Genomic DNA, 21101 nt, shown 5'->3' with positions numbered 1-21101 from the left:
AATATTAGTTAAACAGAGCTCTGCAGGCTTTAGCTCCACGATTTCACCACTCAAGATAGAACAATAACAGCAAATTCTCTACTTTCATTTAAAAATGAAACAAGTTATTCTTGATGAAAAGGCAGTTCTCCTTTGAGATTAAGAAGAACATGCTTCAGAACGTAAATGCTTTCTTAAATTTCCACATCTGTTAGTTTAACTTCTGGACATCTTCATTTTTATTAGATTTTTCAATTGCCTGTTTGTATCTGTATTGTAGTATTATTTCTCGAAATTTGAAAAGAACACAGACTTAAATTCAATGATTCCAGAAAGAAACATTTCTTAAAACAGAATTTAAACTTTGGTGACTCAGTTTCCACAATTTAAGTACCCAAAGATTTTACAAATCATATCACTTACGTAACAAAAAGCTTTGAAACATCAAAGTACAAAGAAAGATGAGCTACAGGAATTCTAAATTCACTTTTGGAGCTAAAAATGGAACTATTATGCCATTCATCTACTTAGGTTTTTAATTCCAATTGCCATATTTCAATCAAATATAAAAAGATCCCATTAATACAGAGTTTTCTAAAGGCAATAAAGAAATTGAGTTATGTCTCTCCAATATGTGATAAAGGAAATCTGGGGTATTCACTTGAGAATTAAGAATGAAGAATCAACCTGGAGTTACAGAACCCAAGTCCCAGACCAAAGTATTTTAGTCTGTCTTTGAATGAATTTATACAATACATAATTTAAAATTAACTAACCAGACCTTATAATGAAATATGTGCTCCACAAATCTCTGAGAGGTCTATTTATGTTATAACCATTCTTGGGAAATATTCAACATTCTCTTCAACCCATGATAGAGGCAACTGTTAAAACACTTGTCTCATAAGGAATCTGAAGTCTAATATAACAAATCTATTATCAGATTTTCAAAAAGCTATGGATCTAATTTTATACTTATTAACCTGTAAGATTTCAATTTAGAACTTAATATGGGACCAGATTCTCTAACTAAAGCAAAATATTCCATAAAAATATCTGAAAGTAGAACATTACGCAACTTCAGCAATACATTTTAATGCATCTAACTTGAGAACTTAAAGTGTATATGAAACAATAATTCTTGTTAGTTCAAAACAGCATAGCCATGCACAACCCAAATAACAGAAAAGTAGACTTATTACATGAAAGGAAAGAGAAGCAGAATACATAGCACTAAGAGAAATCACATTTGACAATTTTAAAAATGGCAAGCCTCCTTCTTGAAATCATATTCTAACATGGATTAGAGTAACCCAATCCTTATACCAATTTGGTTCCTATCATAATCACTGATTTTGCATGTAAATGCGAAGCCAAAGTTTGTGCTTATTAGACATCAGCCTTGACTAAGACTTGATCTTAAGTTTCTGAGTGACAGCAAATCATAAATTCGTTGAAGATTAATCTTCAACATGAACACTTTTATACTGGAATTGCTCTGTTACAGTGGTTCCCATCATTCAGGAAATCTCACCCAATAGATTATTTTTTTCTGTTGGCCATAATGTTTAGTCAAAAGAAAATATTACAAACCATAATTTCCTTAGCACTGTTTTAGGATTGTACATTTATTTATACCTATATTTATATATAGGATTGTACGTTTATTTATAATGTTTTAGGATTGTACGTACATTTATAAATAAATATATATTTATTTATATATATACGTTTATTTATCCTAAATAAATAAATAATATTTATTTATTTAGGATTGTACGTTATATTTATATATAGTATATTATATATACTTCTCCTTGTTTTAGGTACATATTTATATTGAAACAGGATCCTATTTTTAAGAGTAAAAACCATTTTTGAAAGTTACATCTTTTATAAATTTTTTCCACTTAATAAAATGTTTGGCAAATAGAAGACACTAATAACTCTTGTTAACAGCAAAGTTCTCATTTATGTGGTAGTTGAAATAATTTTCAGATTTATTTCCTCTTTATTTCCCTCCTAGTGATATATAGGACGAATCTTGATAGTCGGCTCGTTCATTAGAGTCTTCTATATAGCGGAGAATACTTGTTTTTAACTTATTTTGATATCTAACCCTACAGATCACTTCGCCATCCTTCAAATTATTTATTTCCTTGGCTTCCAGGACACCACAATCCACTGATTTTTCTCTTACCTTTTAGGCAATACCTTCTTAGTCTTTTAGGACATACTCTACTAAGTATTGCTTAAATATTGTTTTTACCCATTTTATAGTCTCAACCTTTTTTTCTTCTCCATCCAGTTTTTCCCTAATTAGTCAAATCTATGTCAAATTTTTATCTTTAGATACATACTGAAGTCCAGACTCACCTTTCCTTTCTCTACAAAATAAGGATCATACAAAGCCTTTTTAAATTCAAGGATATGCTAAATTGAATCATTGTTTGTCCTTCTCTTTCTCAAAAACATGCTGTTTTATCAATATTTCAATATTTCAAATGTTTCATGTGATAGTACCAACATTCATCTTGTTGCCTAAAAAGAAAACTTTTGAAGATTTCCCCTCACATGATGATATTCCTCTTAAAATATTTTTGAAAGATTATTTCCTCTTCTTCCTCTTGATGTGTACTACCCTAAGAACTTAGTCACCTCTCATACCTACTTATTTAGATTTCTATTAGGTTTCCTGGACTTCAGGCACATCCCCCCCAACACCCAGTTAACGATCGCCATAAGTCTGACTGGGAAAATGAGTTCTCTTTATTTTAATCTGAACTTTTCCTGCTTATAATCCTTTAATTATTCCCCACTAGCTAGAGAATAAAACCTGAATTTCCTCCCTAGGTTTACATCATACAGAATCTTTTCTAAGTAAAGGATAAGATACCAACTAATCTCCCACTTGTAACTTACCATCAACCAAAATGGTCACATAAAAATAATTCAATTTTCTGTAATTGTAGCTTTGCTCATGAAGTTCTTTTCGCTTGAAATTTAATCACTCTTCTGTCCGTCTGAAATACTTCTACTTTACTTCTAAATTTCCATTCCTTTACAACTCCCTTGACTCACTAAGGCACTTTTCGTCACGCCTTGCTTGGACTCTACGGTATTCTCAACATATATTACTAACTACTGTCACTTTTCTCGCTCACTTGCAATCATTTATATATATGCACATATCCCACACTAAACTTTGTATTTTCCATGACAGTATCTTCAACGCCTAACATTGGCTTAATAAATAATTGGCATCAAATATATAATGAGCATATAAAGAGATCAGTTCTGTTAATTACAGAAGGAATTCAATGTTTGTAACAAAACTGATCATGAATAAGAAAATAAAAACACATTTTTACTTTGCTTATGCTTAAAATACATGCTTAAAATACCTTACAAGAAAATTCCAAACAACAGAATATTTTTTGGCAACTGAAATACACTGATCTTTATGCACGTAAAAGTTAAATAAAAAGTCTTACATTGAGGCCATTATCAAATATCAACTATCGGAGAAAAATAGGTTTTAAGTAGAAATTATATTTCAATTACTGAAAATTTTCCTAAGAATTTGTCTTCAGGGTAGTCAAGTTTAAGAGGAAAATCTCGGAAAAAACTATTTATATTAGCTTGGAAATGACTCATTTCACTGGATTTTCTCCAGAAATTGTACCTGGTATAACACAGATTCCTATGGTAGCAGCACATTTTATGGCAAACCCCGGGCCCTTTTAAAATCGTTATAGCATAAATTATAGAACTAAGTACAAAAAATGCTTCAGTAAAAAAGAAACATTTAATAATATTAATTTATGGCTCAATAGTTCACACCCATTCTTGGAAAGCACCAAAGTTTAGAAATAAAACAGCTAAATCTTAAAAAAGAAAGCAAGTCTAAAAAATGCATGAAATTCACACAGACTCCAGGAAAAAAAAATTAAAGTATAAAATCATCATGGGTAATTTTTAATCAAGCAAAATGTTACTCTATCATATCAAAAATATAAGTTTACGTTTTTGGGAAAGTGAAATAATAAACTGCATAAATACGATTCAAAGATACCCAGTCAGCCTTAAACCCAACACATTCTATGCCTCTCACCTGGCTGGATGTTTTCTCTTATGATAGTTACGTGGTTATCTCGATCTGGTCGTGTGTGTTCATGCCAAAAGCCTATCACATGACCCAATTCGTGAACGACAATCCCAAATTTATCACAGTTCTTGCCAATAGAGATTGCCTGAGGTCCATTTCCCCGCCGACCTACATAGGAGCAGCATCTGGAATAAAAGAGAAAGTGGAGATGGTGGTGGAAAGGTGGTGCTGGACAACTGACAATACGGTGAATTTTTTGTAAAGAATAGTGATGAGCTATAAAGTCCGACACATTCAGGAGCAGAACAACCTCTTATTGCTACATATGACTAGTTTCTGGTATCCTTTCAAATTTAAGTTCAACAAAAGTTTCCAAAGAATCAGTTCAAGTGCTTTTGTAATTATCTATATATTAGAAAATATGCTTACATCATTTTTAGAAGCATTCAGAAATACATCAGAAAATAATTATCATGACGATGATGTTGTATTTCTAAGACATATAGTTAAGCTGAAGACATCAATACACATTTATTTCTAATATAATTTTATCCTCAGAATTCATATTAATTACTTAGGTTACTACTTTGTCAGTGTGGTTATCTGACAATAATTCAATATTATTTCAGTATTAAATATAAAAGTAAAGAAAGTTTATTTTTCCTCTTTGAGAAAAAGAATTAAACTTATTTATGAAAGATGTTGGTTTATCAAAAAAAAGAAATTACTTTTTCTACTCATGGAAGAATTTTTTTAATAAAAGAAACGTTTCAAAGAAGAAGTTAATTAAAGAAAATTACTTTTGGCTGGTTGCAGTGGCTCATGCCTGTAATCCTAGCACTTCGGAAGGCCAACCTGGGAGGACTGTTTGAGGTCGGGAGTTTGAGACCAGCCTAGGAAACGTAGTAAGACCCCATCTCTACAAAAAATTCAAAAATTAGCTGGGCATAGTGGCGCAAACCTGTAATCCTAGCTATTTCAGAGGCTGAGGTGGAGGGATGACTTGAGCCCAAGAGTTTGAGTCTGCAGTGAGCTAGGATCGTACCACTGCGCTCCAGCCTGGGCAACAGAGTAAGATCCCGTCTCTTAAAAAAGAAAAAAAGAAAGAAAAGAACATTATTTTCAAAAGATGAATTAAGTAAGGTTAACAGTTAACTGGTGCTAGGAACTGAATATTATGTCCCCCCAAAATTCATATGTTGAAACCTGATCTTCATGGTGATAGTATTTGAAGGCAGAGCCCATGGAAAGTGATTTGAGGATCAGGAGGACTCTGCCTTTATAAAGAGATCACTGCCTTTATAAAAAGGCCCCAGAGAGCTCCCCTGACCCCATCTGCAATGTGAGAACACAGCAAAAACACATCTCACATCTGTCTACGCACCAGAGCAGGCCCTTACCAGACACCAATTCTGCAGTGCCCCGTCTCCAGAACTGTGAGAAATAAATGTTTGTTGTTTAAAAGCCACACAGTCTATGACATTTTGTTATAACAGCCTGATCAGACTAAGACAAGTAGTAAAGAAAAATCAACAACTGGGAGTAGTATAACGAATGATATTTATGATTTGTGTCAAATGAGCAGTCTAATAATTGAGATTGATTTTGTATTTCATCATCTGAAAGAATCTCCTGGACTGTCAAATAGAATGTGAAACATCCAGGAATGTCTTTCTGCAAATGTTCATCAACTGATTGATATTTATACATATTCAATGACATTTTTCTTTTTGTTTTTTTTTTGAGATGGAGTTTTGCTCTGTCACCCAGGCTGGTGTGCAGTGGCACAATCGGCCCACTACAACCTTTGCCTCCCAGGTTCAAGTGATTCTCCTGACAACCTCCGGAGTAGCTGGGATTACGTGCACCTGCCACCACACCCAGCTAATTTTTGTATTTTTAGTAGAGATGGGGTTTCACTGTGTTGCCCAGGCTGTTCTTGAACTCCTGACCTCAGGTGATCCACCTGCCTTGGTCTCTCAAAGTGCTGGGATTACAAGTGTGGGCCATTGTGGCCAGCCTCAGTGATGTTTTTCTATCCAAAATATAGAAGTTCCATCTAGTCATTGTGTGTGTGTGCAAGTGTAAGTGTGTGAGTGTGTGACAGTCTCAAATATTCTTGGGACACAGGGTGGGAAAGACTGAGCACACAGGATGCCCATTTTAAAATAAATTTTAAATGGCATAATATTATAGTAGCTACAATTATAAATACATCTAAAACTTAAATAATTAGAGTTTAAATTAAAATAACATCAATAGCACAGCAACAGAGGGCACTAAATAGTCGGCTTTGAATAGTTGGGATCATGATGCACCAGACATTGCCAAACACCTTTTCTGATATATTAAATTGGAAGAGAAAAATGCCAAAAACTAATTGACCGAATGATTAAGAGGAATTTCACTATTTCAGTTTCTGGGGTAAGTACATTTGACAGCCCTTTTGATTTTCCACAAATATAAATCCTTATCTCCCTCTCCCACTGCCCTTTTTTTCATTTTCAAATTGTTTCTGTAGGCTTTAAACGCCTAAGAATTTTCATCCATACTATGCCAGTTAGATGAATTAATTTGTACTCATCACTTATAAATTTATTATAGCAGTTAACTGAGTTTAATAAATCAGTAATAGAAAGAAGAAAGAGGTGACTGGTGGGTGAAAAGAGGAATCAATGAAATTTGTTTTTGCTCCAGGTAGTTTTTTTGTTTCAAATAATATGCTTTACTTCATATATAGGTGCTTATTATATATTTGAATATTATTACATGCCTAAAAACGTATTAGATGAAGAAAAAAACAAAAAAATTTCAAATTTTGGAGATATTTAAACTAAAATATTTGCTACCTTAAGTCAATAGTAAGGAAACTGAAGCATCTGATGATTATACAGCAACTAAATTACCCCTATTGAGTCATTCTTGCTGGCTTTACTCAGGGAATAAAGTTATTGCAAGTCAAAATGTGGGAGACAGTAAAGCAATGTGGTCAATTTATTTCATCTAAAACATCCTTTTTAGCATAATTGCTTTCATAGCAATTTCCTATAAGACGGGGTTTTATACTGGAAAGGAAAAATAGATTTCACACTGCCTTATTCAGAGGTATTATTTTACAATGGTCCTGTGAAAAAACAAAAATGTGGTGTTTTGATCCCCAACTAATTAAAGGTCTTGGGGACAGATGAATTCTAGACTCTCAGATTAAGAAAATAACTACATATATGCTTACACAAATATTAGTCATGGAAAGACAAGGGTAATATGTATTTTTAATGTGATTTTAAAATGTCTAAATATTATCTTAGTTTCTAATGTCATCCAGGTTTGATGCTGTTTTCTTGTATACAGCTGTTGGATTTTTGTTTCTCATTTGTGTGCCACTTTTAAAGTTTGGACATTTTAAGGTCTACCTGTAGCATTGAGCAAAACTTTCCCTATCAACAGAAAAGCCTCACCTCTCCATAAGTCATAGATGGTAATCAGGTAAATCAAAATCTGCTACTTCCTACTTTTGCCTTGGTTTGGTAGAACAAAACTCATTTGGAACATTATTTGGTAGACCAAACCCTTTTGGAACAAAACCCCTTTGGAAGCTAATCTATTAGATTATCCATGAAGGTGGAACTGGTTCTGCCTTTTCATGTGCTGTATTTGAAATAGTTTCAATTATTTAGGTTAATCACCATTTACCTTTTCATTAAAAAAACTCAGTTTCTTTTTTGTTTTGATTTAATAAGTTTTCCAGGGCTGAGCATGGTGGCTCATGCTTGTAATCCTAGAACTTTGGGAGGCTGAGGCAGGTGGATCAATTGAGCCCAGGAGTTTGAGACCAGCCTGGGCAACATGGTGAAACCTCATCTCTACAAAAAAAAAATACAAAAATTAGCAGGACTTTGTGGCTAATATGGTTTGACTGTGTCCCAACCCAAATCTCATCTCAAATTGTAATCCCCACGTGTCGAGGGACCGACCTGGTGGGAGGTGATTGGATCGGGGGGTGGTCTCCCCTACGCTGTTCTCGTGATAATAAGGGAGTTCTCACGAAATCTGATGGTCTAAAAGTGACAGTTTCCCCTGCACCCTTTCTCTCTCCTGCTGCCTTGTGGAGAAGGTACTTGCTTTCTCCTTTGCCTTCTACCATGATTGTAAGTTTCCTGAGGCCTACTCAGCCATGCAGAACTGTGAGGAAATTAAACCTTTTTTCTTTATAAATTACCCAGTCTCAGGTAGTTCTTTATAGCGATGTGAAAACAGACTAATACAAAAAATTGGTACTGGGAGTGGAGCACTGCTATAATGATACCTGAAAATGTGGAAGCAACTTTGGAACTGGGTAACGGGCAGTGGTTGGTACAGTTTGGAGGGATCAGAAGACAGAAAGATGTGGAAAAGTTTAGAACTTCCTAGAGACTTGTTGAATGGTTTTGATCAAAATGCTGATAGTTATATGGACAACAAAGTCCAGGCTGAGGTGGTCTCAAATGGAGACGAGGACCTTCTAATAAATCGTTTTTTCTGCTTAAGTTAGCCAGTCTCTGTCGCTTGCAAAGAAGAATCCTGGCTAGCGCACCCCCTCTGCCTAACTATATAACCTCCTTGAGGAGAGAAAACACCTTATGTTCAACTTTACATTCCCAAAACTTAGTATGTAAGTGGGACAAAATGAGAATTCAACAAGTATAGGATGAAAAAGTGTCTATCTTTTTTTTTTTTTTTTTAAGATGGAGTCTCGCTCTGTCCCCCATGCTGGAGTGCAGTGGTGTGATCTCGGCTTACTGCAAGCTCCACCTCCCGGGTTCACGCCATTCTCCTGCCTCAGCCTCCCGAGTAGCTGGGACTACAAGCACCGGCCACCACGCCCGGCTAACTTTTTTTGTTTCACCATGTTAGCCAGGATGGTCTCGATCTCCTGACCTCGTGATCCGCCCGCCTCGGCCTCCCAAAGTGCTGGGATTACAGGCGTGAGCCACCGCGCCCGGCTCAGAAGTGTCTACTTTTATAACCTGAATAATCAAATAGACCAAAGTTAAATATCATTTAATCATAAAGTTTAAAGATTAGTTAAACAGGTTAACTGTAATTTTTTTGTTTATTTACTTTTTTGGCAATCATTAAAGATAAGTAGATTAAAAAGTAAGACTGTTCCACAAAAATTATCTAATAAAAGAAGTCATATAAATAGAATATATTTAGCTATAAAAGTCTACGTAATAGACTGAGCTAATAAACATATAAATCTCTCACAAAGAATGAAATCAATCTCTATCATAAAATAATCTCACATTTTGCTAATAATAATCATCTTGCAAAATAAATAAATGCCACTGATGACAATAACTATTCACTGAAAAATACTTCATTGAAGAAAAAAAATAAGGAAAAGAAGAAATAAGAAGGCAGTTAGAGAACCTCCTCTCTTACCTGTCTCTATAAGGATAAGTAGCTGAGAAAGTCTGATGAGCAGCCTGCTAATCAGCTGCAACCAGAGTTCTCTCATACTGTTGTACTAAATGCAAATGTAAATAAAATACTTATAGCTCAGTTCAAATCTTTTACCAATATAAGGGTGAAGGTTAAAGCATGTCCCACTGAAGATGACTCAAAGAGATCATATATTTAGAAACATACATGTGCCTATATATACAAATATGTCTGCAGTCATACACAAACTATACTTATAACACAATTTAAGAAGAGGAAATGCACTGGAGCTAAGTGGCAAAAAGTTCTGACCTCCACCTTTTGTTTATTATACTTTATTATTTTCCCATCTACCAAAGGCCTGATATGGAAAATGTACCAATAAATGTTAATTGAATAAGAGCTGACTATAGTAGAATAAGGTGGGAAATAATAGTTAATGTTCTAAAAGACACAGGTAGTTTCATGTATAATAGACCTTCCTATAAATATGGGCAAGATTATTTTAGCTCTTATTTTAAAAAATCTCAAGAGTTAGCAGTTGCCTAATTTTGTGGGAGAGCTAAATGAAAGTGATAAAAGCGTTAAATGATAAGATGTGTTTCTTATCAGATTAAAGTTAGAAATAGAATTGATGTATGTTGCCATCAATATCAATGACACTACCTTGCAGGCTGTCAATTAACGATTACACTAGATATTGTTAAATGCTACACATTTATTGCCACATTGTTGTCTTTTTTTATGAGATGAAAGACCCAATATTGAAGCCCCATAGGAGTGCTAATGTGCTTGACTTGACAAGTATCTTATTCTAGTTGAGCTGAAGTACTTTGTGCACACCAACTACCAAGCTCTTTAATAATTTAAATGAATTTTTATGAGATTTAAGTGAAGCATTATCATAGAAAAATCATCATGAAATATGATGTTTTATGAAATTGTGTCAACAATGGTAATTCCAAATGAAGTTAGAATGATTATAATGCTTTGCCAGCCAGTGATCAATTCCTATACAAGTATCATCCTTCCTAGCACCAAAAACACAACACAGAGAAAAGTTTGAACTGTAAAATGAGTAGCAAGATAAATTACCAAAATTCAGCATTACTGCATTACTACTATAAAAATCACAAATATAGGTATATATTAATACACATGTATATGCATGTACAAATATATATTAATACATATCGCATTATATGAATTATATACATCTATATATAGATGTATATATTAATTAATACTATATATGTATATATTAATACTCAAGGGGCTAACTTCAGGAGTGCAACTACAGATTTAAGTTTCTTTGGGCAAGCCACATTTTAGTTTTCACATTTCTAAAATAATTGGAATACATGTCCTTAAATATCCCCTGAAAGTCTCACAATCTTGTAATGTAAAAGAAAAATTCTCAACATTCTTTTATTGTGTGTGAGGAATATGCACAATGTACTTACATAATGTTTGTTTGTTTGTTTATTTATTTATTTTGAGATGGAGTCTTCCTCTGTTGCACGGGCTGGAGTGCAGTGGCGTAATCTCGGCTCACTGCAACCTCTGCCTCCCAGGTTCCAGCTATTCTCCTGCCTTAGCCTCCCGATTACAGGTGTGCGCCAACACGCCTGGCTAATTTTTGTATTTTTAGTAGAGACAGGGTTTCACCATATTGGCCAGGCTGGTCTCGAACTCGTGACCTCAAGTGATCCACCTGCCTCGGTGGATTACAGTGCTGGGATTACAGGCGTGAGCCACCGTGCCCGGCTCCTTAGTTGATGTTTAAATTGTCAGTACTTTCTTGATCGCCTACATGTAAAATAGTGGGCTGGGTGTCATGAGGGACACAGAGGTAAGTTACCCATCCTCATCATTGAGAAAGACAGACATTTGGATAAACTGTGGTAATATTACGATTACAGCTATGGGTAGAGCAAAATCCCAATGTGGGCAGCTCAGGAATGGGTGAGAATGAAAGATGTGAAAGATTTCCACTGATAAGAAAAGGAAGGGACAGGCATTCCAAGCAGCAAAACTATCATGAGCAAAAACATGAAGATGTGATAGTGAATGAGGAAAAACAGTTTGGCAGGATAAAACAAGTGAAATAGGAAATTATAAAAAAAGATAATTTATATAAATATAAATTTATTACAAACAGATATTAGGCAATAAAATAATAAGTGATCAGAACTTTGGATGTGTTTTACAAAACTGATATGTGGGAAGGAGGAAAGATGTATTGATCTGAATAGATTATGGATTTAGAAATATGCAAGATGAGTTTATATCCTTTCCTATTAGATAACCAGAAAGATACAAGGATAGCCTAGATCTGGATCTCTTAAATATTAAATAGATAAGATGGAGGAAGTATTTCAAATGTAACCAAAACATATCAAGCCAAAGTTAATTTAGAAGGAAACATTGCTGAATAAGTCATAACTAAAAATTTATGGAACTATCCAAAAATATCTAGGTTAATGATGTATAAACAGGCCAGGTGTGAGATGATAAATACATGAATGAACTAGGGCATTGACATGGAATAGAAGTTGAAATCAAAAGATACAGTGACTATCAATAAAAACTTACTGCACTATTTTAGAGGCAGCACAAGAGAATCCCTAGTTGACTATACCGAAGTTTCTAGCTCAGGTGAGTGGGATGTTGGTAATGTCATTGTTAGAAAGTAACTGAGGTGGTAGAAAAGAATACACTTGCAGTAGATGCACAGAGGACTGTGATCAAAGAATACACATACCTAGTATATAATATTTTTACGTAAAATCCAGACTTTCTCATGGCCAAAATACAAAGCAAATCTTAAGAAATAAATCTTACCTATGGACATTTAATTGCTTTCCTTTCCATTTTTTTTTTCCTTAAGTCAGTCCCTAGTTCTACTTACCCACAAGGCCTATAGGTGAATACAATGTAACTCTCTTCATCACTTCTTTCTATGAAAGTCACACATGTGTGCTTTTCCCAGTGCCTCATGGCCTGCTTGAACATGGCTCTCTGGCTGCCTAGAAAAAATGTGTGATGTTAACGAAAAGGTGGCTGCCCCAGGAAGAATGCTTCTTGCTGGATCCTCTACCCTAAGTCTGGCTGAGCAGTGCAGAATGCCACCTCTATCATCAACCAAAGAATACTAGTTTATGGCACCACAAATGAGTCATTGTTAAGAACGGACACTCACTTTATAATCAGAGGGCTAAAGCTCACTATCTCTACAAATATGTGTCTACAAGGCTCTATAAACGAGGCATACATTCTTCCTGTCAGTTGAAAGAGATCAGCTTCCAAATTTAATAGGCACATCTGAAACTCTGTTTAAAAACCAGAACAGTGCTTTAAACTCTTAGAACACAATACCAAAGATATGTTTTCAATTTCAAAGACACTCTACACTAATAACCTAAGTTAATGAAGTAGTTTTCCAACCTTGACTTAATACTATGTATCCTGTGTTAATATTCTATAAAAATAGACACTTAATCTGTATGATAGTTTTTATTTCTTTTTGAAAACAGATATGCTGGGAGTATCTTACCAGTGAAGTTGCCTCCTATAACATAAGGAATAACGCCTCCAGGCCATATTCTTTCCGTTCTTGACGTAGCGGCTCTGGGAACTCGATTTTTCTCATTTTGCCCTGAGAATTGTAGAGGTACTTTTCCCTTAACTGTGTTGTTTTGCTCCAAGCCTGCAGTGACATTTAAAACATTCTGTGAAACAGAAGTTCTTGGTCAGGGAATCATTTACCTCTTAAAGGACAAAAGTTAAAATGTCTTATTTACATATTTTTTGTATAAATGCCAGAAGTCAAAATGCATTAAAGAAAAACTTCAGTTATATTACACACTTGAACAAAAGCATTAAAATATTGAAGTCTTTCATGTCAAAATACTATTTTTTAATGTTCTGTGAGTGAATTTTGATGGCTATCCATACAACAGCCTAAAGTGGATAGAAGTCAGTCAGGCTTACGGGCCACAGAAAATTTGTTTTCTGTTTCCTGTCTTGCTAGTCACTACCAATTCACCAACAGTTAAAACAGATATTGTTTAATAAAGTCCCATGATATTTAAGATTCTTGTTACTCCTGCTAGTTTCCTAATCCTTCAAATCTGAACTGATATTCTATAGTACAGTCTAAAATTAAGAATACGATATCATACAGGTAGTAAATGAAGTAACATTAAGACAAATATGGTCTCAGCCTCCTGTATAAGCTATCTCCATTCCAGTTTCCTCAGGATTCATATTAAGGAATGCAGCATGATTTAGACGTCAGTAAACAACACGAACAAAATGCATTCTATTCTGGAGCAGCTTTCGACTCTATAGTCTTTTCCTTTTCTTAATGGCCTTTCATAATATTTTTGTTGCTGTTTTTGTTTCTCCTAAATTTACATGATTATTCTTTCTTATCTATCACTGTCAATATGAATATCCTGCCACTTGTATATACTTTGACACAACAAATAGGGACTCTGTCTCTAACATGTCTGTCTTTTCAATAGCCTGGAGCAAAGCATCATTGCTTGGGAAAATTATTCCTTGGAAATACGTACTTCAAGCATTTAATTAATAATCCATCAATTTAAGGAACGTTAGAATATGAGATATGCATATGGGATTTTAAACAAACCTCTAAAATCTACAAATAGTTTTTAATACATTCAATACTGTAAATATTAACTAATTATGAGTCAGAGGCAGTTTTTCTGAATGTTTATATATATTTATAACTATTTGCTATTTTTTGAATGGTCAAAACATTTTAACTTTTTTAATCCAATAATGTTTTTCATTTTACTTTAAGTAGATTTATTTCAAAACAAATAACCATGATATTTTTTCACTTGATTAAAATTGATATAACTCCAGGCTTTATAAAAATACCTTGGTGTGATGCTGAATTGCCTGGAAATAAGTATCAATAATAAAATAAACACCTGATACATGTTTTAATAAAGAGAAGCTTAAAATAAATTAAAGGAACATTTCAAATTATTCCAAATGAGTTCTAAAAGGCTTTGATCAGATGTGAGCTAGCAAAATAAAAATTTTTACAACATATCATTTACATACTTCACATCATAATGGCACACTGATTTTAATAAACTGAACTGCTATGAGTATAATATTTACTGTACATCAAGTCAAGCGTCTGCAACTTTAAACATTGATATACCAAAGCCAATTCTTCTTATCCTGTCTATAAGTTGGTAGAGGGCCCCTCGCTTCTTTGACATAGCATGGTCTCCAAGTCCACCTTAAAGAATAAAAGGAAACAAGTTAAACTCAAAATATGTCAAAGTTCTTGCAAATAAAAAACAGTCATAGGCAACAATGATTTCTCTTTGGTCATTTTTTATGTGGTCTTAAAGTGTTGAAATTATGAATATCCATGAATCTTTGAAGGGGTAAAAACTCTACAGCAACCAATGTTGGTAACTAAAATAAGGGGAAGGGGAGACTCAGAGAGCAATGTAAATGACTTTATTTGGACATCATGACAATTGAGTCATCTATTGATAATTTGAAACATTTTTCTTTACTGTGTGACCTTGACATCACATAGTGCTATATAGAATGACAGCAAGTTGTTCTGCCCTGTTGATTGCATGCCAGCTATTTCCCCAGTGCAAACTGAATATTTTCAGAGGCCAAATCAGCAAATGGAAATACAAACATTAGAAGAGCAAATGTGTAATGCACGTTTTCTTCCAAAGCTTCCATGAATTTCAAAAACTTTTTAAAGCATATCACATTTTAACAATATATTCAACTACATTTTGAAAATTTAGTTGAATTTATAGAAATCAAAACATAATTTGGAAAAAGCCACAGGAATCCAAACGAATGTTCAGCTGCAAAATATATTCTGTTACACTGTGTAATTTGAAAAATTTATAAAAAACGGAGTGTAAAAAAAGTCTGTAGTGCAAAAGGAATAGGAAACAGTAGGAATAAGGAAATATGTGTTCTTGCAATTTTACCAACAAAACCTAGAAAAGGTAGATTCCTGTCATAAGTCAGAAAGCAGAGCATTTGGCAAAAATTCAAGTCTCCAGATTTTCATTCCAGGGCTTTTATAAAATGCTACTCTTAGTTTTGTCACCTATTTTCTCTATTCTCCTTGAATTTTTATTAGACAAATAGGAAAAAGTTATCATTCAGCAAACAACCAATATAACTACTAATGACATCTTAACAAGTGCCTATGAATTTGTAGTAACATGGAGTATCTATGGTTCATAGAGCATCTTTGGGCTAAGACAAAGAAAGCCGTAATTCCACGATGACAACTTGAACTATTCACAAATCACTTGAACTATTTCCTTCCAATATCTATTTTTTTATTTAAAATTGTGCTGAACCTAATTACCTAGACTGAAGCTAAAAAATAATGATACACTCTATTGCTATATAAGCCTCTTAAGGGAAAAATCAAGTAAGTCCTTATAAGGCAAATAAGTTAGAGTGCTTGTTCACTGACTAATAATCTACTTAATTACTTGCATTACATAGCCACATTTTTGCTGTGCATCTTGAGAAACATTTTTGAAATTTTTTCATTGCACATTTTAGAAAGATGAGGTCATACTTAAATACATTCATTCCTAAGCAATTAGGAGAAACATTTTAAAAGTATGGCATCAATGATGTTTGAAATGACCATTATGTAACAACTATATTTATATTACATTGTTTGCAATTCAGCTGAATAGCGCAAGTTACTGTTGAACTTTCAAACATGTACCTTCAACAGAAAAATTTAGAATAAGTGTTTTTATTATTATCAGTATGATCTGTTTTATTCTATGTCTAAAATAACACTATTTTTCTTCCAATTATTATGGTCTCAGAGTTTAACAATAAATAAAATTAAATTAAATAACAACATTTTAAAAATTTAAAATCATAGAAAATTAATGCCTTCAAAATAATGGGAGAAGGGAGGTCAAAGAAGTGATCTAAAGCTTAGAACTAATGAAAATTTTAATAAAAGTTGGAAATGCAACTTAGAATAACTCTAGCATTTTATTGTTGTATCATTGCTCTACTGTCCGGAATGCGTTGCCTCCATGACAGTGTTACAGGTGATACAGCAACTGGAGATTTGGCCAAGAAACATAATCTACAGGGACACATTATCTGTGATGACACTGCACAGCAATATTAGCACCCATATTGGTATATGTTTTAGAAAAGATTGTCACTATGCATAACAAACACCAAAGCACACTATTTTTAAATAGTAAGTGTTATTATTTTAAATGAATTCCTTAAGCTTTCTCTTATATACTTCCTACTTTAAATAAATTTTTATATCTGATAATGGTATTTTGATTATATAGAATAATATCCTTATTCTTACGAAGTACATGCTAGACTACCTAATAATATTAAAGTGCGTTTTCTGCAGTTGACTTCAAATTTGTTTTAAACACACTTATGCATGTATGCACACACACACAACACACACACACATTCAGTGAAAATGATAAACTGTTAAAAACTGCTGAATCTAACAAGTAAGAATACCACTATTCTACAATCTAATAGGTAGAAATATTTCGATATATTTAAAACTGGTCATAGTAAAAAGTTGTAAAAAAAGTAAATTGGGCAAAGTAAAAAGTCACAGTAAAAAGTCTTAAGTCCATAACATATATGTGCATTTGATACCAGAAATGACTACATATTGTATTTCCACAGAATAGGAGAAAATAAAAATACTAAAAAGGGAGAATGCAATGAAATCAAAAGCATGACATGAAATAAATATTTTAGCTATTAATATAATTACAGAAAGAGATTTTAACTTTGTAACCTTGCAATTTTCTCCAAAATAATACACAGATGAAAATTTTACCAAGATACTATAAAGAATTTTGAAATTTTAATTTAAAAAATTGTTAAATGAGAACTGAAATAATCTTTTACATATATCAAGTTTCTTACAGGCATAATTCAAACATGTTTAAATCAACTAAAATTAAAATTGCCTTCTGGGGTTTTTACAAAAATTATATAGATATATAAATTTTCCAAATATTATTCCTATATAATTTGAAATATATTTCCTGTACAATTTCTCTAAGAATAATTTACATTTTCCAACTCAATATCCAAATGAGAGGCAACTTAATATAATACTCAAGAGGACGAAATCAAGCTTTTTTCAGAATTGAATTCTGGTTCTGACATGGTCACTTCCTGATGATGTGACAATAAGAAAGCTGTATAGCCTTCTAAATCTCAATCTGCTGATTTCTAAAATCACAGTAATATTAGTAACTACCCTGAGGGGGTTGTTATGAATATTCAGACAGTTAATATCTGCAAAGCACTTAAACCAGACCTAGTATGTAGCAAATACTACAACCTGTTTGGTAAAAAAGTAAATTAATAAAATGAAAACTATGAATAAAACCTGCATTTCTAAATATGTATATTTGTGTATAGGAAGTCAAAGTTGATCAACAGGAGATGAAAAATGATCCAAAAATATTTATAGCACTTCAAGAGTATATTTTCTCCAAAATAAAGACAAATTTTCTGAAACAATCAACCATACCTGTGGTATGTCCAAGGTTTCCAAAGGGGTTCTGCGTAAGGTCAATTGTCCTATCTATTTGAAAGATATTTAAGTCTTCATCATCTAAGGCAATATCGCCCCAAAATACAGCTAAAAAAAGAAAAGTTGAATTAAAATGTAAAATATTTCCGTGAAATCAATACAAACAAAGCTAATTAGAAAAGCATTGTTAAAAATATGGAAACGTGGTCTGGATAGAGACAGATCTTTCAGAAAGTAATCATAACTGAATGCACTGGACCTGTTACAGGACAAATATTAGCCACTTGTAAAAGGGCATAACTCCATTTTTTTACATTGTTGCTTGTGGAGAGGGAGAAAGTAGTTTCCTTGAATAAGAAGGTTACTGATTATGGAGATTCTAAATAAACAGAAATAGGCAGTCATGAGCTAATTCACAAACATCTGAAAATCGGATAAGAACGTCTGCATCTTCTGTGGATTCTTATGACCAGCAGCAGGTCTTCATTGAGAGGAAAAAGGAAAAGCAGTAACGACTAAACCATGTGATATTTTATAAACTAAGATAATTTTATAACGCAAGGTGCAATCAAGACAAAAGAATATAGTGCTATTGTAGCAATTCATTCACCACATTTCATACAATTCATAACACACTTTATCTAAAGATGGCATTGCCTCTGAGTCTCTGTAAAATGGATATATAACTATCAAAAGTAATACTTAAGTCAATATTTATTTAGGCAACAACTAGATGCCAGATTTTTTATCTTTAATGACAAATATAACATGGTCCATATTTTCAAGAGCCACCAAGTCATTACCCTAAAACCTGAAAACACTCTGACTCTATTATTATTATTTTTATTATTTTTGAGTTAGGGTGTCTCTGATACCCAGGCTGGAGAGTGCAGTGGTGTGATCACAGCTCACTGTAGCCTTAACCTGAACCTCCCAGACTCTAGTAGTCCTCCTACCTCAGCTTCCCAAGTAGCTGCGACTACAGACACACTCCACTGCGCTGGGCTAATTTTTGTAATGCCTGTTAATTTTTGTATTTTTTGTACAGAAAGGGTTTTGCCATGTTGCCCAGGCTGATAACGAACTCCTGGCCTCCAGCAATACTCCTGCCTCAGCCTCCCAAAATGCTGGGATTACAGGAGTGAGCAACTGCTCCCAGTCTGACTCTATCTTTTTTACCTAGTGTATTATGCTACTTAATAAAGCAAAGCTCTATAAACCATTGTGAAACCATGGGAGACTTCATTGATAACTAGTATGTGAATTTCTCTTTTAAAGTTAATCATATATATTAGTGTAACAATAAAATAGTCTCCCTGTTTATCTGAATACAAGCTACACCAACCAATCCCTTAGTACTGCCAGAGTCAAAGCATAGTAACTTTAGGAAGCACAAAAAACTTGAGAAATAATGAATTAATCATAAGACAGTAGAACACTGAAAAATGCCTAGAAATACAGGGATATTTGTTTTTTACAGGTTTACCAATTTTCTTTATTTTTAAAACTTTCCTCAGACTTTCTTCTGTGAAACCAAAAGGAAAAGAAAGAAAATACATTAAAATCGTAGAAAGTGACAAAATCCATGCTTTTCAAATTACTGCCTTTCATTGGATTTAAATCTTAATATTTATGAAGTTTTCCACTATAGAAAATTAGTTATTTATGAAGTTTAAACTTCAGTCCTAAAAGCTGTGCAATGTCTTAGGCTTTGATCAAAGGTTTATCATATAAAATTATTCACCCAGTGCAAAACTGACATGAGATAAGAAGGAAGGGGTTAGATTTATGTGTGAATCTAGAAAGGAATAAAATAGAAATTAGTAAAATATAGGTTATCACTTCAACATATGGAAAAATCTTTACTATAATTAGATTTCTCTCTTAAACCCCTCACTGGCCCTATTTCCAATGGAAAGGCAGTCCAAAGAAGCAAAAAAATGCTTACTTTCGTTTACTCTCATAGCAGCAAAGCCACAAAGAGTGTACAGAATAGTTTATAACACTAGCTAAGAGGGTGGTTTTGATGCCTGAAATTGAATCGAGATTCTAATCAGCTTCGTACAGATGCAGCAGAAAACACTAATGCTCCAGCGTCCCTAAAGCCAGACCCCCTCAAGAAACTTACCCAAGTTAAATATTTTGCCAATTATAATATAAGGCTTGTTGGTTTTCATAAAAATACATTTTACACTTTTTAAGACTGTAAGGTAAATCCAAGTTGACTAGTTATTTGAAACTTCCATCAGGTGCGTTTACAATGCAAATAGCTGTGATCATCCACTGTCAGGGACTCAGCCTGTCTCCTCCTTTCTTAGTGCTGGTAGTGTGGTGGCCACTAGACACTGAAGCAGTGCTTCACTAACTTTAATTTGCATAAGAATCATAGCGAATCTGGCCAAAGTGCAGACTCCGATTTGGTAGGTCTGGAGAGGAGCCTCAGATTCTACATTTTTAACAAGCTCCCAATCACTACAAATGATTATCATTGTCATCATCTTTATTAGTATTAACATTTTTCTGCAAGAATAAATTCCCACTCTCCTTTTAGTCAGATGGTTGACTTGAAAACTGAGGCACTCAACTAAGCAAAATGAACTTTGTCAATACTACATTTCAGATAAAAGCAGTACACATAAAATAAAATTCAAATGTGTTTTAGATTTTATTTTTTTATAATGGCTTTTTATATGCAGTAGGATCCATGTCTTGATGGATTACATCGAACACAGATCAACAGTCCAAGGATAAATCACTTCACAGAAGCAAAAACATTACTTTTGGGGAGAAGAAAGGGCACCAGGCTAGATGATACTTAAAAGGAGAAAAAACAGTTCTGGAGGACATAAGCCCATTTACTTATCGTTATATTTTCTAAACTAATAACTTCAGAATAGTTTGGCAGTGATGAATACACCATAAATTGCTTCAGGAGAAAACCAAATATTTCTTTGAAAGAAAGCAATAGTGAGTGAATAAGCCAATTCATTT

At 33.5% G+C, this 21101-nt stretch overlaps 1 protein-coding gene across 3 annotated transcripts in view; it reads right to left on the bottom strand.

Moving 5' to 3' along the window:
- Window positions 1–21101, bottom strand: part of TLL1 (tolloid like 1) — a 236193-nt gene that overhangs the window by 103435 nt on the left and 111657 nt on the right. For all 3 annotated transcript variants that reach the window (XM_024246040.3, XM_054554674.1, XM_063723716.1), the window contains 5 exons: window positions 18108–18218; window positions 14715–14795; window positions 13068–13220; window positions 12423–12540; window positions 4094–4272 (listed from right to left, as the gene is read on the bottom strand). In XM_024246040.3, coding sequence (XP_024101808.2) covers window positions 4094–4272; window positions 12423–12540; window positions 13068–13220; window positions 14715–14795; window positions 18108–18218 — 642 coding nt within the window. The remainder of the gene's footprint in view (window positions 1–4093; window positions 4273–12422; window positions 12541–13067; window positions 13221–14714; window positions 14796–18107; window positions 18219–21101) is intronic.

Source organism: Pongo abelii, chromosome 3 (genome assembly GCF_028885655.2).
Source record: "Pongo abelii isolate AG06213 chromosome 3, NHGRI_mPonAbe1-v2.0_pri, whole genome shotgun sequence".
Lineage (NCBI taxonomy): Eukaryota > Metazoa > Chordata > Mammalia > Primates > Hominidae > Pongo > Pongo abelii.
This window is presented reverse-complemented; position numbering and strand designations above follow the sequence as displayed.